General features: G+C 34.2%; 2 protein-coding genes across 3 annotated transcripts; both read left to right on the top strand.

Annotated features, from left to right (window-relative positions):
* Window positions 1-4,120: 4,120 nt before the first annotated feature.
* Window positions 4,121-18,021, top strand: LOC111515271 (2-acylglycerol O-acyltransferase 1). 2 transcript variants are annotated; one of them, XM_074177337.1, is made up of 3 exons: window positions 4,121-4,410; window positions 15,970-16,834; window positions 17,768-18,021. In XM_074177337.1, the coding sequence occupies exons 2-3, from the start codon at window positions 15,970-15,972 to the stop codon at window positions 17,923-17,925; spliced, it is 1,023 nt and encodes a 340-aa protein (XP_074033438.1). In that variant the 5' UTR covers window positions 4,121-4,410; the 3' UTR covers window positions 17,926-18,021. The 2 variants fall into 2 exon arrangements, with proteins under 2 accessions (XP_074033438.1, XP_074033437.1); XM_074177336.1 differs by lacking the exon at window positions 4,121-4,410 and adding an exon at window positions 4,727-4,765.
* A 2,069-nt stretch (window positions 18,022-20,090) lies between these two features.
* On the top strand, window positions 20,091-21,797 carry LOC111509151 (uncharacterized). The gene is made up of 3 exons (XM_074177338.1): window positions 20,091-20,816; window positions 20,916-21,023; window positions 21,465-21,797. The coding sequence occupies exons 1-3, from the start codon at window positions 20,678-20,680 to the stop codon at window positions 21,572-21,574; spliced, it is 357 nt and encodes a 118-aa protein (XP_074033439.1). The 5' UTR covers window positions 20,091-20,677; the 3' UTR covers window positions 21,575-21,797.
* The last annotated feature ends 1,211 nt before the right edge of the window (window positions 21,798-23,008 follow it).

Below are 23,008 nucleotides of genomic sequence, written 5' to 3'. Positions count from 1 at the left end.
TATTTTGAAATGTGTTTTGGGGCTGATTGTCTCAACTTGATATGGGCTGGTAGTCACATGTCACAACCAACACCATACATGTGTGCTGCATTTTTTGTTGGCCTCTTGAGCTTCTGCTACATACAATTTTGTTTGTTTTAGAAAAAATCGTAGAAATGACATGGCATCGTATGAAAAAGTCTGATCGACTAGTATTACACGCACTGATACTGCATGCTGCAAAAAAAGTGATTTTGGGATCGCACTCTGACATGATTTTGTAAAAAATTCACTGCCGAAGAGATAATCAACACGATGTTATCAATACCATCAACAAAAATTGGTTATCAAAGGTGTAGGCAAATCTTCACCGACAAATAGAAGAATGAATTAGATAGATATGTTCTTATGGCTTCAAGTATTTATTTCGGTTCGTCTCCCAAGGATATTCGAAAAAAAGCGTTACATTTACCAGGTTACATTTGCCATATCAGGCTACCAGGTTACATTTACCATACTTGTGATTTCGAATATTCACTGAATTTTAGACTGACTAAATATAATTTCGATGGATGGGTATTTTTAGTTAACAAGCATTGCGGCCTGATGGATATTTTCGGTAAATTACTTACCACAAGAAAGTTATTTATTTGGAGCAAATATGTTTTCAACGAAACTACAGTTACATAAAAGAATGAAGGAGTATTTGTTACGTCTTACAGATATCAGGGGATCTATTTTGAAAATTCGTATGTCAGATAATTGATATTGCTAAATGACATTGTCCTTAAAATGGACAGAGACTGGCGTTTTATGATCCAAATTCTTAAACCTATGCAATAAAAACAATCGCTCTTGTCACACATTCTAAAGCAGAGATTAATATTTATTAATAGTACACATCTGGCTTTAGACGAATATTCCCAGTGAGATGAGCCAAGATTCTTACAAAAGGGCTCCGATTTCGAATTGGCATGCAAACGCGCATATATATTCTTAATTATACATATCACATTATTTATCGCTGAATATTGCTAAAATAACTGTGTTTAAGGCTTTTGATATTATTTTGACTAAAAATAAACGCTCAATTTCACTGTTTGGAAGTATTTGACAATGTTAGTTGGTGAATGTTACAGGTTCGGACTTGCATTGCTTTAAAAAGTTTTTAATAGATTCGAAACAAAAAATAAATTAAATATGAATGATGTATTGAAAATATTCCAATTACTTGAAATAACACCACCTGATATTCGGATGAGTCAGAAAAAACTAAGAAAATTGAGAAAAAAAAAAACAGTTAAAATGAATTCCAAAACTAACAGAACTTTAGTTTGTAAAGAAAACAAATTAATGTGACCTGAAATGAGAATGAATGGATGGATTGGTTTGAACATAAATGAAATGACAATTATATGTAAAATATATGGATAAAAAATTAATGAATAAAAAATAATGGAGATAAATGATGACAAAGTTCCAAAAAGTGAAAAATGAGAATGATTTCAAATCAAATAAAATAATTCACCACATTTTGATCATCGGTATCCACAGTTAGAACGTCGTGAAGTAACTTAATCTGAAATCTTTTTTTCATTTTTAACTTTTTTGCATTTTTTTCATCATGTATCTTTTAGCAGTCGATCCTTTCCTGATAAAACCACCTTGGCTGGTGAAATGTACCTAAGAGTCTGATTTTTTGGTGTGTGAGCAGTGGTTGTGTTACATTCAACTTTTTTTTCAACTCACAACTATAAATTTAAAAAAACGAAACCAAATTATCGATAATTTCTGTTCAATTTGATTTTCCTTCCAAGCCCAATACGTCAATATTGTTGATATACAGATTTAATATACTGCCAACTTGACTTCTTTGATAACAAATTGTAGGTAAGTTTTGAAATAATTCACAGTGTTACAGTGTTTGCTGTGTGAGATATTTTGTCATGTTATGTGAGATACGATACGAACATATAGAAGTTTGGCAGACAAAAATTGCAATTTCAATTCGAAATTCGCGCCAAAAAACACTGGTCAGTGTCATGGCTTCTGATCATGACGTCACGTCAGCACAGAATTAACTATTCTGTGTGAACAGTTAAGAATTATATACTGCTTCAATTTATGAATTTTGTGACAACGAATTCTCAAGCTACAAGAATAGGTCATGTTCTACAGATCCACGTACCCCACCTGTCCCGGCATTGCAGACCTGATATAATGTTCTTATCAACATTTGGTGGGTTTCGAAACATTTCTTTGTTTTTTCCAGAAGTTTCAGTGTGCGTATAAGTGGAATTTTTCAAACTGCTGATTCATTTGATTGGATAGAACTGGCCGATACTTGGTGAACATTCATATTGAAACTCATTAATAGAGTTTATCGTATGATTTTCACTATAAAGGGTTTTCATTATAAAGGGTTTTACGCTATACAATAGCTTCATCAAGCGTCGAGAAAGCTATTGTATAGCAAAACATGCGTGGCGGTTATTGTAAAACCCTTTATAGTGAAAATCATACAATTAACTGTATTAATGAGTATTACTGATTCATTTGTTTAAGATTCACATAAAATATCAATAGGAAATAAGAAAAGATCCAAGGAGATCAAATATCTGTGACTCCAAATTCCCCAATTTTTTTCTGTAAAGATAACTTTGATGTTAGTTTTCATTTTGATGAAACATTAGTTATGTTTTCGTGTAACTGTTAATGCCACCCCCTTTAGCTTTTCATGGACACAGTGTTCCAGACAGATTATGCATGGAATACACAGATTGCTAAAACGTTGATAAAATGAAGAAATAAATATGTGAATCTCCTTTATGAATTTAGCATATTTTGAAATGCATATTTCATACTGAAGCCTATTTTACGGATTGCAGTCTTGATACCTGATAGGTAATGTGAATTCTGCTGAACAGAGGCCTCCTAGTATTCACAAATCAACTGCAGGCAAATTAGAGCTAGTTGCTATATATTCTTGTTCCATAGTTTCACGGTTCTGTCGTCTGATTTTGGTAACTCTAAATTAGAAATGATATTGTCATCCATGTGATGCACTATTTGGAATAAATCTTACACTAGTAATAAATATTACTGGAGTTTTTTCCCAACACCAAATCGTTGTTATTTTAACACCTCGACACGTGTTTCGATCAAGAAGTGATCATCTTCAAGAGGAAGATCAAATCTGATCTTCTTCTTGAAGATGATCACTTGGTAATCGAAACACGTGTCGAGGTGTTAAACTAACGGTTTGATCCAGTAATAGTTGTCATCCATGTCTATTAATCTAGTTGAAGGTTGGTTGATTCTGTTAAATTGAATAGTCATCCCACTGTGAGTAGCTTAAACCCCTAGACGGCTAGAGTGGTTATTAACATAGCCTATCAAAGGAATCAACGACGGTGACACAAAAAAAAGACCAAGCTAGTCCTAAAATAACTTATCCACCACAACTTACTACATATATCACCTTCATTTAAAAAATACTCCAATAATAACATTGAAAAGAGTTATGCATTCACAGGATGTTTTGTTTCTGGGGCTGGGAGGGGGCAATCATAAAGAATCCCAAATTCATATTTGTTTTGAATTCAATCAGTCAAGGACGAAATAATTTATATGTAAGTACCTGATACAAGAATCTTTCAAAAATATTTTTTTTGGTAATATCTTCCTCCTCAGAGGAAATTGCTCATCTTTGTTACCCCCTATATACGTCACCGGTTGAACAGGAATCTCAAACTTTGAAGCATATCTATACTTTTCTAGTTGTAAGTAGATATTAACTTTTCAGTCTACCCGGTATTATTACCTATTTCCCGCGCTCTCGATCGATCTAAACATGGCGGTGTGGATGAGAAGTCTTCGTTTTTCATAAGGACATTATTTTGTTAACAGCTTTGAAACAAAAATGGTTCACTTCACTCAATGAAAAGATTTCGAGTGGGACGTTAATAGTTGGTTACAAAGATTATCATGAAGGAGTATATTTTAGTAGAATAAATATTTATATACGACATCTCAAGTTTTGAATTTAAAAGGTCCATGTAAACCGTTCCACAATAGTAATGTGACCCTTCTATCTGTCCAAGACATACATATGTTCTCGATTCTCCGACTTTACACGAACGACTCCTCATCTGTGAGTAGTTGTGCAGTGATGAATGATAATGTAATTTTATTTGTACAATAATTGAAAAGTACACTGTGTTCAAAGTGGGAAGCGGGCTAAATAAAACCATTAGCTTAGCATTGGTGTGCGTTTAACGAGTAAAGGAAGCGAGTTGTAAAGAAAGCGAGTTAGCCTAGGTTATGTGTAGAGACTGTTGAGTGAATTTCAAAATATCGTGTAACAATTATAGTGGAAGAAATTTCTACACGCTTCATTTTTAATTGAGGAGGATTTTTATTGAAACAAAAGTGAGTAATTTATTTTTCTTGAATGATCTGTTCGTACATCATGTGACTAATGAATTAGGTTTGATATTTTGAACTTTCACGTGCGTGCGTGCAGACGGGGTCGAATCCAACTGATCATAATTTATAATTTTCTGATTGGTCAGTATTCTTAGTAATGAAAACGAAAGGAAATAAGTGTCAGCCGATTTTAGGTAGATCGTAGGGTCTAATAGGTAAGTATCTGCAGTGGGGAGAATAAATATTGCAGTCAAATAATTTTAATAGGTATTGGTATTAGTATGGAACTATTTGAAATAATGTAAAAGAATTGTATATTGTACTGTCTGATTTTATGGAACGCTCTACCCACATATATGTATGATAATTTTGTTTGATATCGATAAAAAATGTAATCGATCAATTTTTTTTGATCATATATAGGTAATACATGGCATGCTTTTTTCATATATTTACTCAAAGATAAAGAAACTACGTACATTAAGACTTACTGCTCCCATATTCATGATAAAACGTTTTGAATCTGATGAAAGTATTTGGTTGATTACCCTTATTATCTTTTATCACCAAATACCGAAATGAGTATTTTTTTTCTCTGAATTATTTTTATGTCATTCAAATTTTCAAGAATCAAGTACTACCTAGACAGAAAGGGTTCTAGCCTCATTTGGTAGTAGATTCTAGGATCAGCAGTAACGTATTCAGGATGTGGGGGACTGTTAGATATGAAGAAACACAATATTAAGAACCTGAGGGGCGCATTCAATTGTAGATGAACTGATAATTTTCTCTGTTGTATATCTCAAATAACGGCTTACATTACAAGGAATCTCACCAATTGAAAAATAATTTTCAAGTTAGACAAAGACTGCATCAAATTTTGTGTAAAAAATGGAATTAAGTGCTCAAAAACACTTGAATTTTTGACAGTGATTGTAGGTACCTACTCTTGAGTCAGAAAAATGTTCACAAGTGGTACAAGCTTTTCATTGAAGGGCGATAAGATGTGAATGACCGATGAAAATGTTGAGAAAGTGAATAAAATTGTTATGGATAATCTTCGAATCAATATTAGAGAAGTTGCTGAGGGTGTCGACATATCGGTTGGCTCATATGCCATGCAAATGCTGGAAATTTTCGGCATGAAGCGTGTGGAAGCAAAGTTCATTCCAAAATTGCTGAATTTTGACCAAGAATAGCGTCGCTTGAGCATTGCTCAGGGATTGCCTAGGTTTTCATAGCCAGGAAATACAACTACATTTCAAATATAGATAATACTAATGTTTTTTATATTACTGTTATAGCAGCTAAGTATATATTAACTATTAGAAGTTATAATGAAACCTTGATGAATTTAATGACTTGTATACGTAAATAGGATGTGATAAAATATCAATTAGAAATCGATTAGTACGCTTATCAGTACACTTCCTATGTAGTGAAAACTTATTCATATTATAAGTACTTAACTCATTGTTTTCCGAAAGACTGCATTTTACACGAAACGTTTTGATTTATTGGTAGGGAAAAAAACGAAATTTATAATATATAATTTTTGTGAGGAGTCTTGAAATATTTTTTGAAAGTTTAGAGTTTCAGAGATTACATAAATGCTACGCGGAGGTTGATTTGTTTTTTTGCCTAGCTTTATAAAATATAAATCCTCTCCAACATAGAAACTTCTCAAATGAAAAACTATACTAAAATTATTCTTCCTAAATGAAGAGGAGATTTATAAAAAAGTATAATTTGAGATTTTCGACTTAGAATTATCATTCTGAATTTGTCTAGTAACAATTGTTTTTGGAACCGTTCAACACATGCAAAAATTTCACTTCCTATGGATTCTTTAATGAAGCGCAATATATTCTGATCATATACCTCATTCAACAAAGTAATTCAGGTAGCATACTAGATTACTTTCGCCTTCTCAATCGCTGTTGAGCTTACAATGTCTTTTTTTGATTTATTTCCTATAAAAAGTCTATTTACGCATTTATCACGAGTGGTATTTTGCCAAATGAATTTTCAGAAGTAGAGTTTTCACCCATTGAGGGTCGAGGGGTGAGAGGTTGAAAAATCAGTCATTTTTCTGAACTTCTTTTGTCAATAATTGTATAGACTTTGTCCGATACTTTTGAAGAAAACCGTACATAAAATTCTTTCATTCGGGTCTCTTACTTTTCATTTTCATGAGTGATTGTGCGATTCCCAAAAAAAAAATCCCGTCAAGTGCTATTACGCTCTACGCTATTACGTCTCACAAAAAGCATATTGATTTTTTACTCCGGTAATGGCCTCAATATATATTTGCGTCATAAGAAAACGTGTGCCAACCTTGTATTACAATATTCACTAAATCATTAGTGTCAATTACATTCAGACACGTTTTTATAAATGCACCAACACGTGACTCAGAAAATACAGATGATATAGGGTCTTCCAACATGGACTTGCGAACTTTGATAATTGAGAACGGCCATCTTATTCTGTCAAATGAGTTATCATTTATTTAGTCTGTTGTTTCAAATTACCATGGACGAATATAATATTCAACAAACACATGCAAATAATTATATTGTTTCATCGAAATGCCCATTTTACGGTCACCATAATCGTCCTACCGAGAGGACTATTTCCAATGTGGTGGATGAATTTGAGTCCACTGGTTCAGTAAACGTTCGCCCAACACCCGTACCTCAACGAAACGCAAGATAGGCCGAATCACACGTTAAAAGGTAAGACTTCGTTAGTCCTTAGCTCTCACAAGTTTCTCAACTTCTGAGAGTTGTCGTTCGTTTGGGGTACCAACTGATTAACGGAAAAACATATTTTTTTAAACAGAAACATCGCCGCTGTCTGTGAGATTGTGCAGGACAATCTGAGGCAGTCGATTTCGTGTCGCTCATAAGAACTCGGCCGCAGAACACAACTTGGCGAAATCTGCGTCGTGACTGACACAGGAACTACTTAAACGATCATAGACAACGATGTGACCGATTTGAAGAAAAATGAATGTGTGTTCACGGCTTGTTTTGGAATTTCTGTAGAAGGTTTAGTTATTTTTTTTGGCGAGTTGTTTTCCCACATTCACAAAAAACTATTGAACAGTTCTGCTTTTGGTGTGTCATCTTTCGTTATTTTTCCACTTTCGCCTAGTATTTCTTTCATTGTAGTATCTTTTTCAAGTCTGTTGATGTTGTTGAGTATTTCCTACAGTTTTTTTTTGGAATGTTTTGGTTGTTTTGTATTTCATTCTTATGGAACCTCAGCTTTGTCGATTTTATTAGTTTGTTCGTATTTGCCCTGTATTCTATGTATTTCTTTCTTTTCGTGGGGTTATGTATATCTTCTTTGTATTCTCGATGTAATGTGCTTTTATGATTAATTGAAATGACAAGTCCTTCTGTGATCCAATTATTTCTTTTAGTTTCTTGTCTTCGTATTTGTTTGCTTTGCGTATTCTGTTTTACCATTCTGCTAATAGTCTCAGTTAAATAATCCGCTTGCCCGTCAGTAGTTTGTAGATTGGGGTAATAGGCTATCTATAGTAAGAATACTATGATAACGAATGTGCTGTGAAATGGCAGATCTATACAGTAAATTGACAAATTTATGTCATGAAATAGATAAGTAAATCCCTCTTCTTTATTCGGTACAATACCGAATATAGAAGAAAACTTTTACAATACCCAATTAGTTTTCAATAAAATATTCCTTTATCAACTCTGGAATTTATGTATGCAAAGCCTGAAATTGTGCGGCAATTACTGATTGAATAATTTATCCTGATAGTAATTATCTCCACATAAACAAGTTATTTATGGACCATTAGCCGCTAGCTATCTTCATCATTGAATTGTAAATCTCGGAAATATTTTTAATTGCTCAGATTTTTCACTTGCGAAAGATATACTTTCATGAAGAGCTCTCAAAATTTATGGATAATTTTGTTTATACATTCTTTTATATTTTGCAATACCTTCAACCACGTTCGTCATCACGTCTTGTGAGAGTGATTAAGTAAACCTAAAGAAATCCGCTTTCTGTGATGAATAATATTGAAAAAAGTTCTGAAAATCACTGGTTGTACATGTACACTACTGGCAAACGCGATTTTTCAAATGAAATTTGAAGCATGGTTTGAAATTGATAATCATTTTTGAAAATCATGTAACAATAATTATATTTTTGATTTTTAATTTATGTCATGCTTGATTCATATATACACAAAAATTCGAATCCTACTTTGATGTTTATGGATTCGATTAAAAAAAGATGGCATCACTCGCCAATCATGATATAAATAATAACAATTGAATTGTGATTGAAGAAAAGGTTGATCAGAAAATAAAAAAAATCACGTTCAACACAGAAATGTATTAATACACTCAAAAAAATTCCGTTCATGAAATCAGTAACTTTGCGTTTATGACCAGAATAAAAATATTTTTGAGATTTCATTAATTTATTTTGTGCATCAACATTTACCAGTTATGATCTAAATGAAATATTGTTTACTGCTATCAAGAAAACAGCTTTTCGAATAAATGAATATATTGTTTGAGATAATAAATACATTTATGCCCAAAGATTCATTGTATTCCTGAGAATATTCATGAATTAAACAACATTCATTAATGGTAATCATGAACTATTTTTATGGTACTAACAAAGTAATTTTTATAGTAATATGAATGAATGAATATGAATGTTTTTATGTTGACCATGAATCAAATTATTCAAATTAAATTTATTTATGAATATATGATAAACAGCGTTTACTGAAGAAATAAATGCGTTCATGAAAACCATGAAATGTTTATCGAAAGCAGTAATGGATTTATCTATATCATGAAGCACAAGCAAGGCTTTTGCGTGAAATCGGATATTGGCTCCAGTAAATATGCATACACGTTAGACATATATTATGTGACTTGCTGAGTTCGATTTTCGTGGGTTCTGCGCTCTGCCTGGTTTCTGTATTCTCAGCCGTTTCTATCTGAAGGAGTGATTGTGAAACGCGTTGAAATACAAAACACTAAGAGCATTACTGAAAACTCCAGCTGATTCGACGAACATTACTGATAGTAATAAACCTAGAAATTTTGTGAACTACATAACCATTCTGTATTGATTTCAGATAGTAAAAATTTTACAATACTGTGGTGTAATCATGGATACTTCTTTCCAACTAGTCTGACAGTGACTTGAAAAGAAAACAAGAAAAGTAGCACTGAATACACCGTAAGTGACTCTCAAGAGAGTTTTCATACGTTGGAAATTCATTTCAACAAATAAAAAATCAAATAACTTTTTTGAAAACTTCCAAAAATGCGCTCTAGTCGTTAATTTATGCAGTTGGTTCAGATCTACTTCACATTCGAGATATTGGTGATCCAAAATTTTATATCAGTGTTAAAGAATCATTTTTTTTACTGCAGAAAATTTACTTGCTTTCAACCTCTTCATTTTCTTAGTAGATTGTGTTTCTGAGAGTCTCTATATTTTTAATACAACAGCTGCATGTATTCAGTTAGTATTAAAGAAAATTTTCAGTAAAAAATATTTTTTGATATTGACTTCCATTATAAAAATTTCTCCAATTTTATGACATTGAATTTTTTTCGTACTAAACATTACCTAATTGATGAATAGCATAAATCGGTTTATAGTAACAATGATAGTTGCGTTACTGTTTTCACAAATCTATCTCCATGGACCAATTCTCATTAGAAATCGGCATTGGTCCATTGAGTGTACATAAAACTAACACATACAGACAGGTACCTGAAAAAAATCTTAACCACTACCCACCTAATAAAGTAAGGTACATTTATTTAATTGCAATAGCTATTATTTTAGTTTTTATTATAATTAATTTTCTTTTTGCCCTATTTTACGAGAGCGGATCAACCAATTTCAGTTTTCTAAACGGGGTTGAGTGAGGATTTTTAAGATCTTTAAAATGATGTGTTACAAGATAGGGGGTGCCATTTAAAATTATTAAGTGGGGGTAGCTAGGGGTAAGGGGGTCAAACCTAAAATACCACTGGCACTGGTTTTAAACTTCCCCCTCGATATCTGAATTGACGTGTTTTTTGCCTATGGCAAATTTTCCCTGCTAAACGAATTACTAGGGGTGGGATGTTTTGAAATGAAGGCACTGTATAGACAGGCAATAGAAATTCAGAAACACGGGGATAATTTCAATAGAAAGGCAATGAACATAAGTGAAATCTGGCTCCCTGTATTCAGTTGTACCAAACAAGTTCATTGAATCCAGTTAAGAGACATGTATCCACGCCCGCCACTAATGATAGAAAACGAGATACAAGTTTTAACATCGTAGTTTCTGCGTTAAGAGCAAATCGAGCACTTCGACCTTTACCTCATCGCCTTTGATAATGTCTACCGCAGTAGTATACGAAACGACAGACATGAAAACCTGCAGACCACGGCCAAAAAATCCGACCGTGAAAGTTCACACTCTTTGATTTCTAATGCAGTTCGAAAATAAAGATGCTCTGTTGTTGATAGTTGATAATATGAAAGCAAGGATGAAATATTGAACTACCGACCAATATCTCCAATCCCAACACGTTCGAATGTCTTTGAGAAAGCAATGAAATTAGACTGACTCCTGACATCAACATATATACAATATCATATACAATACTAGTACTATGTTGCTAAATCGCAGCTGTTCCAATGTTTCGACAGAATCAGCGTTATAGAACAGTGCTTTCAAAAAAAAGTTGCTCTACAACGCCATCTAGTGGCGAGTTACAGAAACATTGATAGCCTAAACACCTTCTCTATGAAAAATTACTTATACATGTCAAGTTTCATCACGATCGGTTGAGCGATGTAGAAGTTTATCACTTACCAACCAACCAACCAACCAACCAACCAACAAACATCCATTTTTATATAGTAGATCAATATCACATACATATCAATACGGCATGTATTCTGCTCTGATTGAAAACATATATGGGGCTCCCCAAACAAGATTGTTTCTAAAAGAATCTATAAGAATGAATAGTTGGTGAGAAATTCAGGCAAATGTAGAAGAAGCAGGAGGCTACCAGCAAACTATTTGGAAAAATGTGTGTGCTAAGGATGAATGACCATATCATCATGCGATGCCGATAACCAGAGCCTATTGTAATTTGATCTCTAGTTATTTATCAAATTTCTACTTGGATATTATTGACATGGTCATTTGATGTGAGGATTACTTTCAACTAATATTTCCAAATCAATGAATTGCGAAAAGTACATTCAGTACCCACACACAATTATCACATGTTATGAGATTTTTTACTTTTACTATATTTACTTCTTCGTTGACAACACTAACGATTTATACCTACTGAGGGATATGTGAGTAACTTGGATGAATTCACTATCAAGTGTTTTAAAAATAATATTGAAACAATCAATAACAAATATTGAGTTATGTGATAATGTTCACTTTGATTATATCAGATATAAATTCTCTGTTTGAATAAAGATAAGACATGTTTATTTATCCATACTATCATGTGTGGAACATTTCATTTTTGAGAGAATGGAAAAAATTATATCATGGTGACATAAGGACAATAGTACATCACATTTTTTCATCAAAGTGATCGTGTTCTAAAGATTTCCAGGTGATAACCCTATTTCGATTTTCTGAGATGACTGCTTTCAACCAAGTGTTTCATTTATTATACTTAAACGGCAATTTCATGAACATCTGTTTGGCCTGAACACGGTGGTACCATAGTAAAAATCAACCAGTAAGTCCACTCTCACTACTTTCATTCATAAATTCATGGTGTCCTCGAAACGAAGTGCGGAGCCAATTTCGTTCTTTTACCATAGGCGTGCGCTCATATAAAACGAAATTTAAGGATATTATAGACGATTTTGTAGTGAGTTCCTTATAATCAACTACAAAAACTAAAAACAATAATAACACCAGTAAGTAAACTATCAATTTCCGATCATTTATTATAACTAATCCAATGCCCGTGGCACCGTCGAATTCTTCGATACTACAGCACTGAACGCGTTGGATGAGAATCCAACACGTGGTAAGAGAGCCTACTGGTTGTATTATTTTTCTGTGGTACGGCACCATCAAGTATTTTTAATCCATTATTTCTCAATGAATCTCTCAGTAAAATTGCAGGCTTCGATTATATTCTGTATCTGATAACTCAAAAGTAAAACAAATTAGACAACACGCATAATAACACAACAGTATAACACAACAAATGACAGAATTTGTTGATGTTGACGAACTGATGTCATATAATTATCACTACAGGCGATCCCCAGGGTCGGATTCAGGATTTGGTTGTATGGGGGCCAACCCATATGCATCGGACAGGTCACTTCAGACGGAGTGAACCGTCTGAGTATCCCGACCAAACAAAATCAATTCCAGCCAGTCTTTAATTTCTGGTTTTCATATGCAAGAAGTAACTTGAGACGAATCTTCCAAATGGAAGACGTTGCACAGGTGCCTGATGGTTGTGCTTCAGCTTTCTGCGCGGCATTAGCTGGGTTAGTTGTTGTCCTTCCGTTGGGTATCTGCCACAAGTACCTACAAAATTGTAGGTCCACATGAGAGGCACTCTTAGAATTTCAACATAACCTTATAATGACCATATATTTATATGCCTATATAAATCATATGTAGGCATATATGTACAGAGCGTTAATTTTTGTTTCGAGAGAGTCCAATTGTGATATAGAAGACTCCTGCCTCGCTATTATACCTTAAAATTTTTTAATATTGGTTCATTTGTTATCGAGAAATTCGATTTTAACGTTTTATTGAAAAAAAAAATTGCACCCGTTTCTCACCTTAACCAATTCCCTAACAATAAGTCTTATCTGCCGATTTTTTGAATCTATCATTATATTATTAGTTGTGCAGCAATTTGCATTCCTTAACAATTTTCTTTCGGAGCATCAAAAAACTTAGCTATCCCACTAGACCAAAAACGATTATTCACATAAACGATGGAAAATGATTGAAAATCAAACCCTAAACACCAAGCATTTATGATTCAACATCAGACAGCGCTTTTTCGCTGTTTTTGTCGAAAGATTAATATCGTATCTGAATAAATAACTTTCCAATTACGCCATTATAGATGACACTCATGTCAAACATTATCCTTAAAATATATACATGAGCCATCGTGGGCTTTTTTGTAGGCCTATAAATGTGTAATGAATTGTTTTATGTCTCAAAGGAATTAGGCAGTGTTTTCGATGACAACCCGAACGGGTATCACCACCGCCCCGCCTTCTCACGAATAAAATCTTTATATTTCAACAAATTCAAACAAAACGCTAATAAATTATACATATAACCTTTCTCTTCCATCGGCGGAAACTATTTCTGTAGTTTTTGATATTATCGGGTTCAGACAGATAGATACATGGTAGGGGACTTCATATGTATTGATTCACTTTCGGTAACTTTGTTCCATTCTATTTACTGGAGAAAAAATATAATTTGTTGTAAACTACCATCGAAATAATCGATTTTGTATGGGAAAGTATGGGAATGGAGACCTTTCAGAAGAGGAGGATAGATCGAACCTCTAATACACCCCAATAAGTTACTCCGTAAATTCCGAAATATTTTTATAAAATACTAACCTAGTCATTAGTAATTGCCGATCAAAAGTAAGCTGAATATTTTGTGAATATTCATCTGATTTACGTTTGCTTCGTCAACCCAATCAGCAAAAAAACCAAAGGTAAATAGTACTTTATAACTTTGCTTCCATATTCACAATTTTGGTTGACTGAAGTCATAAGAGTTTTAAATCATGTCAACGTTGTTAATTGAAAGTTGTTCTATTCATTAAAGTTCTTTTCAATCTATTACTTTTTACATTTTCCTTTGAGATAGCTAATAACCTTTCTGTTTATTGTTATCTGCAAACTATTTTACACGTAATTTCAGGTGAATTTTCGTTGTTACTGCATCAGATAATCACTATGAGTCTTGCTTGTATCATTAAACATATATGTGGCGTACAAAATTATTCCAGATATTGCTGATTCATTAATTTTTTGGTATATTGTCTCCAGTGGTTCAATCATGTTGGAGTACTTCATAAAACGTTAAAACGCTCAGATCATTTTGTCTCGTCACAAATGAGACTGATATCTTATTGCTCTCAAAAATTTTAACAAAATCATTCAACTATAGTATTTCCAATACCAATTGGAACAGCACGAAGAAGGAATTTCCGCCACGACATAAGCGTCGGAATATTATTTTTCAGTGGTAGTTTTTCAGTTACTTATTCCTACAATCATAGCAAATGAGCACCCCATGAAAAAGTTATCTCAACTGAATTTTTCCACCATGGGTAATTATGAAAAACTTCGAAATTCAAGATTTCCGAGTCGAAAATTCTAAAATACAATGGAAACACAAATAATCACACCGAATTCTCGTCAAACATATATTCACAAAATAATAGAGGCCAACAAAATTACTAGAACAATAAAAATTCTTCTTCGCTATATTCGGATGAGTTGGAATCACCATCGGGTTGAATTACGATCGGATTTATGGAACTTTGCACATAATATTTGTTCTCTTCTTTTATAACGTGTGCCACACAGTTCTTCCACACATCACTATCACCTACTTCATTCACCACTCGCCTTATATTGTCAAGCACCACAGCATTCAAAGTCGGTGGCTGATTACATTTTCGCAAGCTTTCTTTCATTGTGGCCCAAACCATTTCAATTGGATTGAACACACAATAGTATGGAGGCAAACGTAAGAGAATATGACCACGTGTTTCACACATCGAATCATTAATATACTCTTTTTAGAAATTCTTTTCCTTCTTCAAGCATTCATGAATATTCAAAATTACTCGCTGAATTTGAATATATAAGTCCTAATTTTCAAATTCCGGATCCCTGTCGATTGTCACAGATTCCTCACACGTAATGTTGTTGACAAATTAATTTGCAGGTAGTGGTTCCACTAGTTGATTACCGAAAAATCGGTTAGGATAATCATCATTTAACAAACAAAGTCCACATCGGACCAAAAAAACTTTAGGTATATAAACAGCTAACCCTTGTCTTTAGATTCAGTATCAATTTTCTTCTCCTGAAGATGCTAACCTTGTTAGCAAAACGCGCGTCGAGTGCAAACATATCAGTTTGGTGTTAGGGCAATTGATCTCTAGAAAAAGTTTTAAAAAATCGGTTTGCAAAACCGCTCACTAATTCACCTAACCCCACGAACACATGGCACTGATAAAGAAATGTTGTGAAACGGACAAAAAAATTAGTATTCAGCCAGTCCAGCTAGCCTAGCCTTTATTCCTCAACTACATTTGATAGCACGTTTACTAACTGTCTGGGCGACTAGGGGCCACAGGCAAGAAATGTTTATGACTGTACTCTTATTTTTATTGCCGTTCCAATTGGGAATGGATAGCAGTTCCCAACATTGGCATATGTTTTCATTGATTCCTTCTTTATCATTTCAAATATCTATCTTCTTTTCAGATGCAGATTTTGGGAATCAGATTTGCTCCCCTCAGTGTCCCAATGAACCGGCGTTTACAGACTCTCGCAACAGCCGCTTGGATGTTCACCATAACTTTCGGAGCAATATTAGGTTTCGTCCTCGCCGTATACTTGGTGTTGTACTGGAAATATTGGTGGCTGATAGTTATATATTTGTTTTGGGTGTGGGTAGTGGACAAAGATATATCAGAGTGTGGTGGACGACCTAGGAGATGGGTCCGTAAATGGGTCTGGTGGAGGTACCTGAGGGACTACTTTCCTTTACATTTGGAGAAGGTGCCCTTCGTGGAATTGGATCCGAAGAGGAATTATCTTTTCTGTGCCTTTCCACACGGTATTTTGTCAACTAGTGCTTTCAGTGCGTTCGCCAGCGAGTACAGTGAATTCAGGAGTCTTTTCCCGGCTCATGATCCGCGAGTAGTAACCTTGGCTCAACATTATCATGTTCCATTTTATCGCGATCTGGCTCTGAGCTTGGGGGGAATTTCTGCATCCGCCAAGTCCATCGACTATGTCCTGAGCAGACCACAAGGAGGCCATATTTGCGTACTGATGGTGGGAGGAGCGGCGGAGGCGTACTACTGTAAACCGGGAAATTATAAAGTCATACTGAGGAAAAGAAAAGGATTCGTGAAATTGGCTTTGAAGAACGGTACTCCCCTGGTACCGGTGATTTCTTTCGGTGAAACTGATCTGTTCGATCAAGTGGAAGGTCCGATCCTGAATAGGATACAAGAGAGGATAAGACGATGGATCGGTTTCGCTCCGGTCGTGATCATAGGCAGAGGCTTCTTCCAATATTCCTTTGGAATTATTCCACGAAGATGTCCAGTAACGACCGTAGGTGAGTTAAAAAAAATGACTTGAATAGTTACAGAATGTGACTGGAAGTAATGATTAGCCAGCTATAGGTGAGGAAATCAAGCGAAAAGAGGAAAAAATAGATACGCCACCAATGGTGTCTTTGTGAGGGGAGATGTCATTATCTTTTCCTACTCATAGTTATTGAGAAAGTAGTACCCATAACCCTGCGATATCCGAGTATAATGGTACCCAGTATACTCGTATGCGCAATCTAATCATGCCCACCATTTTCCTCAGTTCTTCACGGCATTCCTAGACCAGTCTTGATGTCTCTTTTGGCTTCATCAGTGCCCAAAGTGGAGCCTGGCTGTCTGTAAGAATATTGATCCACATTGCTTCAGTCTGGAAGAATGATAGGAGTGAGTAACTGAAATGAAGATTTATTCCCGCACAGTAAATTCCAGCTCTTCTACTGTAATGTATTCAACCCTGATTTGAGGGTGATATAATTACTTAAAGCCAAGAGTGTAGTTTCTCTTTAAAGTTTTATTTCCCAATAAGCAATAGAAAACAATCCATAGCTATTCAAGCATTCTATTCCAGAAAAACATTACGCTTCGTTACGTAACTCGTAACAGCGCCAGTCTGTCTGGCTTCCCTCTCTCTCACGCATACGGCAGTGCAAGCAGGTTTCCCCTCTCTCGCCGGACAGATGCTTTTCTCTCCTCTTTTCGCATGCCCATATTGATTTCAATTTAAGAGCCTACGTTAGACACTTGTTTCAGCCTATTGGGCATCGTCAGTACCAGGCAGGCGGTCCTCGATTGAAGACAAAATGGGAAAAAACCAAGAAAGTACTTGATAAAAATAGCTGCGTAAACGCAAGTTACCAATGTAACTTTTTATGCGTACTTTAGAAAATAAAGAGAAATTGGGGTAGTTTTCGTCACTTTTTAATAACTATTTTTTTCAGTTGGCAGGCCACTTGATGTCCCGAAAATCGAAAACCCTTCTCATGAGCAAGTAGAGGAATACCATAGAAAATTCATGCAATCCTTGACCGATATGTTTGAAGAGCAAAAGTACAATTACTTAGAGAATCCTGAAGAAAAAAAATTAGAGATATTGTAATTAGGAAGAGACTGATCGACTTGTTTTTGTACAATTTGAGGGTTATATTTATTATCTTTGTTATTTAGTATTAAATAAATACTACTTTTGATATAACGATGCATTAAATTCATTTTGAATTGTATAATAATACTATAAGCACTTCGATATGGCTGGGTTTTATGTCGATAACTTCTTGAACAATGAAATGTGTCATTTCAAATGTTTGAATATAATAATGTAAGATTATGGTTATTAATTTGACTTCAAATTGATAATATAAACTGGTTGCTAAATATATGAATGAAATATTCAAAATAACAATTTAGTGTTGAAGATATTTTTCGAGTCTGTGTGAAAAAAAACTCACACAGGCTAACTGAATTTTCAAAACAATCAATAATATTATTCATGATGATAAAAATACATATTTCCACAATATATACTTCATTTATGTTAAGACAGAATTCGGAAGCTGATTTGGTAACCAGTTGATATTGTCATCATGGAGACAAATTAATAATTACTGAAAATGAAGTATGTTTTGTGAAAATTTGTTATTATTATCGTGAATTGAATCAAAATGATAACTCCAACCACCAGCCTGGAAAAAAGGGGGCAATTAAAAATTTAGTTGAACGATATCGACGCTTCTGAGACTTCTAAATGATATAACCTTCGTACTCGCCGTTAACGCATATCTAACTGATAATATCTACCGCAGTGGCAGACGAAACGCTTGGGTTCCATTCAGTCACGGCCCATTAACCCGGATGTCATTCTCTTCAAGTAATATTTATACTATCTGCAAGTGCTAACAAAAGAGTTGGTTTGTGTTCTGAGAAAATTAATGAACATTCTATTCACATTGAAATTGTCTTCACACAAAGTCGTCTTTTTTGAAAACTCTTCGAAATCTTGTCATGCTGCTAAGAACCAAGTTTCTCCATATAATATTTGTAAACCATTATTTCTCCAACGAATCTCTTCACATAAAGAGCAAAATACTCAACTTTAATTTCATTCAGTATCTAATGAGCAGTGTATTGGCGCAGTGGTAATGCGTTGACTCACTGTCCTGAGTCAAAAGACCATTCTAACTCTTCAAACTCCGATATTCTTGAATTGAGTGTTCTGTTGATTCTGTAGATGTCGCTTTCGTAACGGAAAATGCAATTAACTTTTCTCCTTAAGGGACAATTGGGCCCAGAAATGCTTTTGTAATAATCAGATAAGGGAGTAAACTCACTAAAGGCTGATTTCTGACCAAAAGAAGTCAGATATCAATCTAGCTGAAGCGCCAAACAGCATGCTGAAGATCACTCGGAAGTGAGTGGGGGTGGATGGATGTGATTTCTGCTGCTGCTCACAAAAACAGTGTTATATTTATGGTTAGGGTTATATTTTATCCCGGGGCACTCAACCCCGGGGAGCATGGTGGAATGCTTTCTTGATTTAGCCTAGCACCACTAATGAGACTTCTTTTGGATCGGTATTGGATCACTAGTGAGTGCTTCGTTATTGTACTCTGGTTTCTTCTAGTTGGCTTGCAGTTGAAGCTGCAGTGAAGACAGTAGTTGAATCTTGTTCGGCAATCAATATCGAACATTGGCTTTGTAACTGATTGTTTCAAGAAGCCTCATTCATCTTTGATATTGTTGGATTGAGTCTTCCCATAGATAGCGTTTTCGTTAGGGCAGAAGCCACGTCATTGGCTTCATTATTGCATACTATTGAGCGGTCAAGACATAAACTACTTAGAAAATTTAAAAGATTCTGTTCTTTCAGCAGCAGATTGCTTTCAAGTATTATTACTTCATATATCATTGTGGGTGAGTTTGGAACATTGGTGTTTTTTGGAACTATCCGCTTGAAGCTTATTGACAAACGCAATAAACACAGAAGCTTTCTATATAGACTACAGAAGTGATAAATCTCAGAAAAAGGTTGTGCTTTCCACCGATAGGTGTCATTGGTTGGATGAAGCATCGATGGAATCGGCCGATTTTTGATGAAAATCCATAGCATATTCAAGAAACATTTAATTGTGAGATTTTCACCACACAGAAGTATAGAAGTGAAACACGTATTGGGGTTTTGTGGACTGTCTAGTGAAAATCTCAAGTGTTTCTCAAATATAATGAATATATGAATATATTTCACTCCTCTGAAAAATACGGTAACGTTATTTTGACATCTACGTGTTTTGGAAATAGCGTTAAAGGCAAATACCGTATTACGGTATTTTGAAAGAATACCGTAAGGTTACCGTATTATGATCGTGACTCTTCGGATATGTCCGCATGTCATTTATACCGAATCGGAAAGAAAAAGAAATAGAAAATTTCAAAAATAAACTGTATACTGTGACTTTCTCTCTGGTATTCCGGATATTTCATAGTGAGTGTAATAAGATGGCACAAAACAAAAGTCGGTTAAGATTTACATATGAAAATGATATTATATTAGCTAGAGAAATATTAAGTCAGAATCCCTATGAGGATGCTGTAAGATGGGAAACAATCCAAACTAATGTTAATATCTTAACCACAAAAAATTTTACAATACGATTACTAAAGGAACACTTAGATATGCTTATATTACCTACAATATGTAAAAAAGGATAAAATCAACAGATCCAAGTAAGTATCATGTAATTACTTCATTACTGTTCTTACCTAATGAAAATTGTATTTTTAGATCTGAGGTGGAAGAGGTTTATTCGGAATTGAATCAACTTCTACAGGAAATAATCGATATTGCCACAAATGAAATGGTTACGTCGGAGAAAAAAAATGAAAAACAATTATTGACCATATTGGCAAAAAAAGGAAAAGAAGCCAGAGATTCAGCAATGAAGTCCCACATTATAAATAGAGAAAATGAAATAATTAATTCAGATCATGATTATGGTAGGTATATTTTTACTTTTTTTTATCCAAAACGGGAGTTGCATGGTGAAAATATATTTTGTTGCATTACATTTTGTCAAATTCAAAATATATTTTCAGTCATATCGAATGCTGAAGAAATTACAGCAGATGTGGATTTACATTGTCTGATTGAAGAACCTGATTCAGTGACCACACATACCCCAAACGTGAAACGAAAGATTTTGAGTGAGTAATATTCGAATAATGATTTTGTGTAAACACTTAGTACAATTGGGGCTAGTTGAAAACGGTTTTATAAATTTCATCATTTTGTGTGCTTTATTATGCCTATGTATTTTAATGTTGTTTGTATATTTGAATTGTAATTACTTAGTATTTATTACTTTTTTATGTCAATGGCTTCGGCATCTATGGCCATTTGCCTCGTGTTTTGGGCAGACTTTGTTACTGTTTCCATGTACCACTTTAGGAACAGCACTGTTAATTAGAACCCAACAGTGAATGGTCGGGCAGAAAACCCTCTGTGGCTCTCTAAATTAATTTAATAACGGAAAAAAATTCTTACTTTGACTGGGGTTCCAACCCAGAACCATGCGGTTCTCAGTCAGAAGCTCTCCTACCCTTTTATTACTCCAAATGTTAAACTTTTTCACAAATTTTTTTTAGCACCAACCAGAAAAAGAAAATGTAATCCACCCATGAAAAAAATGCATTGGATTATTTGGAAAAAAAGCGGGAGTGGGAAATTGATGTTAGAAAGAAGGAACTCATACTAGAAAAAGAGAAGTTTGAAGCAGAAAAATTGGAAAAAGCTGAAAACAGGAAAATAAAATAAAAAAAGTTTCTACAAGACAAAGAGGAAAGAAAACAAATAATTGAAATGATTAAAGTGCAAACGCAACTATTGCAGCAGTTTGTAACATGGAGTAATACCTCTAAGTTAGTGTAGTGTAGGTTTATTTAAATATAGATTTTAGTTGTACAGGTTTTTATTTTTAAGTTAGCTTAGATAATCCTTTATGAAGTAGGTTATTGTAAATAAAAATGTCCAACATTTAGTGTTCACTGTTTATATTTTACATATACACTTGTCTGGAAGTTACGCTATTAAACTCCCAAGTATTCTTCTAAATTTGGAGGTACCACATTAAAATATTGACTCGTCTGACTGCCATATAGGGAAGTATGGCAATTTGTTAACAGTACAGCCACTTTATAAAGTTGTTCTATGTATTGAACAAGAAGTTTCTGATTTTTCTTGAAATCTAAGACAGCAAATTCTGCAGTAAATTTCTGGAAACCCCATTCTACAGCTTGTCTAACTGCACTCATGCTTCTATTAAACTCCTGTTGTTGTGGAGTTAAGTGCTGGTTTCCGTAAGGACATATCAATAGATCTCTTATACCATATGCTAGATCACCATATAAAACAAAATTTTCTCCATTTGGAAATCTTGCAACTATGTCCAATTCATCGTACAAATGGGAGATCCGAAAAATACCTGCATCATGTATTCGACCTGGATATGCACCTTTCAGGCATAATATCAATCCATCAGGACTCAACAAAGATTGATATTTTACACAATGATACCGTTTGTGTCCAGAATAATAATTTTCTTGTTCTTCTGTAGGTCTGCAAATGGCTCGTGTTGTGCCATCAATAAATCCCCAGCAGTTATTTAAAAGAGCATCTTTGGCAAATACTGCCTAAAATGAGAGATATCTGTTAAAAATGCTATTTTAAGCAACAATCAGAATTAATAAGCTTTGTAAGAATTTTACAAATGCCAAGAATTTTCTAGAAAACTTACATGTGACTAGTACCTTAACTTGTCTAGATTCAACCACGGTAAATTCTGTAAATTTTCAATTAAATGACCATGATTTTGGTATATTATACCTGCTACTTTATTTGCAATCTGCGATAATGATTGTGCAGATAATCCAAACAATGGATCCAAATCACATAGCCGATTAGGATATGCTAATCTTCGCAAAATACAAAGTCCATGTAGCCCTGAAATTAAAAAGATCATTGGAAATATTAACAACTCTATTGAAATATAAGAGCATAAGTTTATTCAAATAAATTAGATAGTTTTTTTACTCACCAGAAATACGATGCCTTTGTTGGGTAACTAAGGTAGGCCAAGAACTCTTTCTAAATGATTTATATTGTCTTTGTCGAAACGGAAGTTATTTTTTAA

The sequence above is a fragment of the Leptinotarsa decemlineata genome, unplaced genomic scaffold (genome assembly GCF_025532065.1).
Source record: "Leptinotarsa decemlineata unplaced genomic scaffold, Ldec_3_MD MMD2_tig00002974_RagTag_RagTag, whole genome shotgun sequence".
In the NCBI taxonomy this organism is placed as follows: domain Eukaryota; kingdom Metazoa; phylum Arthropoda; class Insecta; order Coleoptera; family Chrysomelidae; genus Leptinotarsa; species Leptinotarsa decemlineata.
This window is presented reverse-complemented; position numbering and strand designations above follow the sequence as displayed.

Bases quoted from the DNA above. Each gene is read 5' to 3' on its own strand.
- LOC111515271 (XM_074177336.1), top strand. From the start codon at position 4,742: ATGGAACGCTCTACCCACATATAT. The intron at 4,766-15,969 runs GTATGATAATTT...TCTTCTTTTCAG, and splicing joins AACGCTCTACCCACATATAT to ATGCAGATTTTGGGAATCAG. The intron at 16,835-17,767 runs GTGAGTTAAAAA...TATTTTTTTCAG, and splicing joins ATGTCCAGTAACGACCGTAG to TTGGCAGGCCACTTGATGTC.
- LOC111509151 (XM_074177338.1), top strand. From the start codon at position 20,678: ATGGTTACGTCGGAGAAAAAAAATGAAAAACAATTATTGACCATATTG. The intron at 20,817-20,915 runs GTAGGTATATTT...ATATATTTTCAG, and splicing joins TAATTCAGATCATGATTATG to TCATATCGAATGCTGAAGAA. The intron at 21,024-21,464 runs GTGAGTAATATT...AATTTTTTTTAG, and splicing joins CGTGAAACGAAAGATTTTGA to CACCAACCAGAAAAAGAAAA.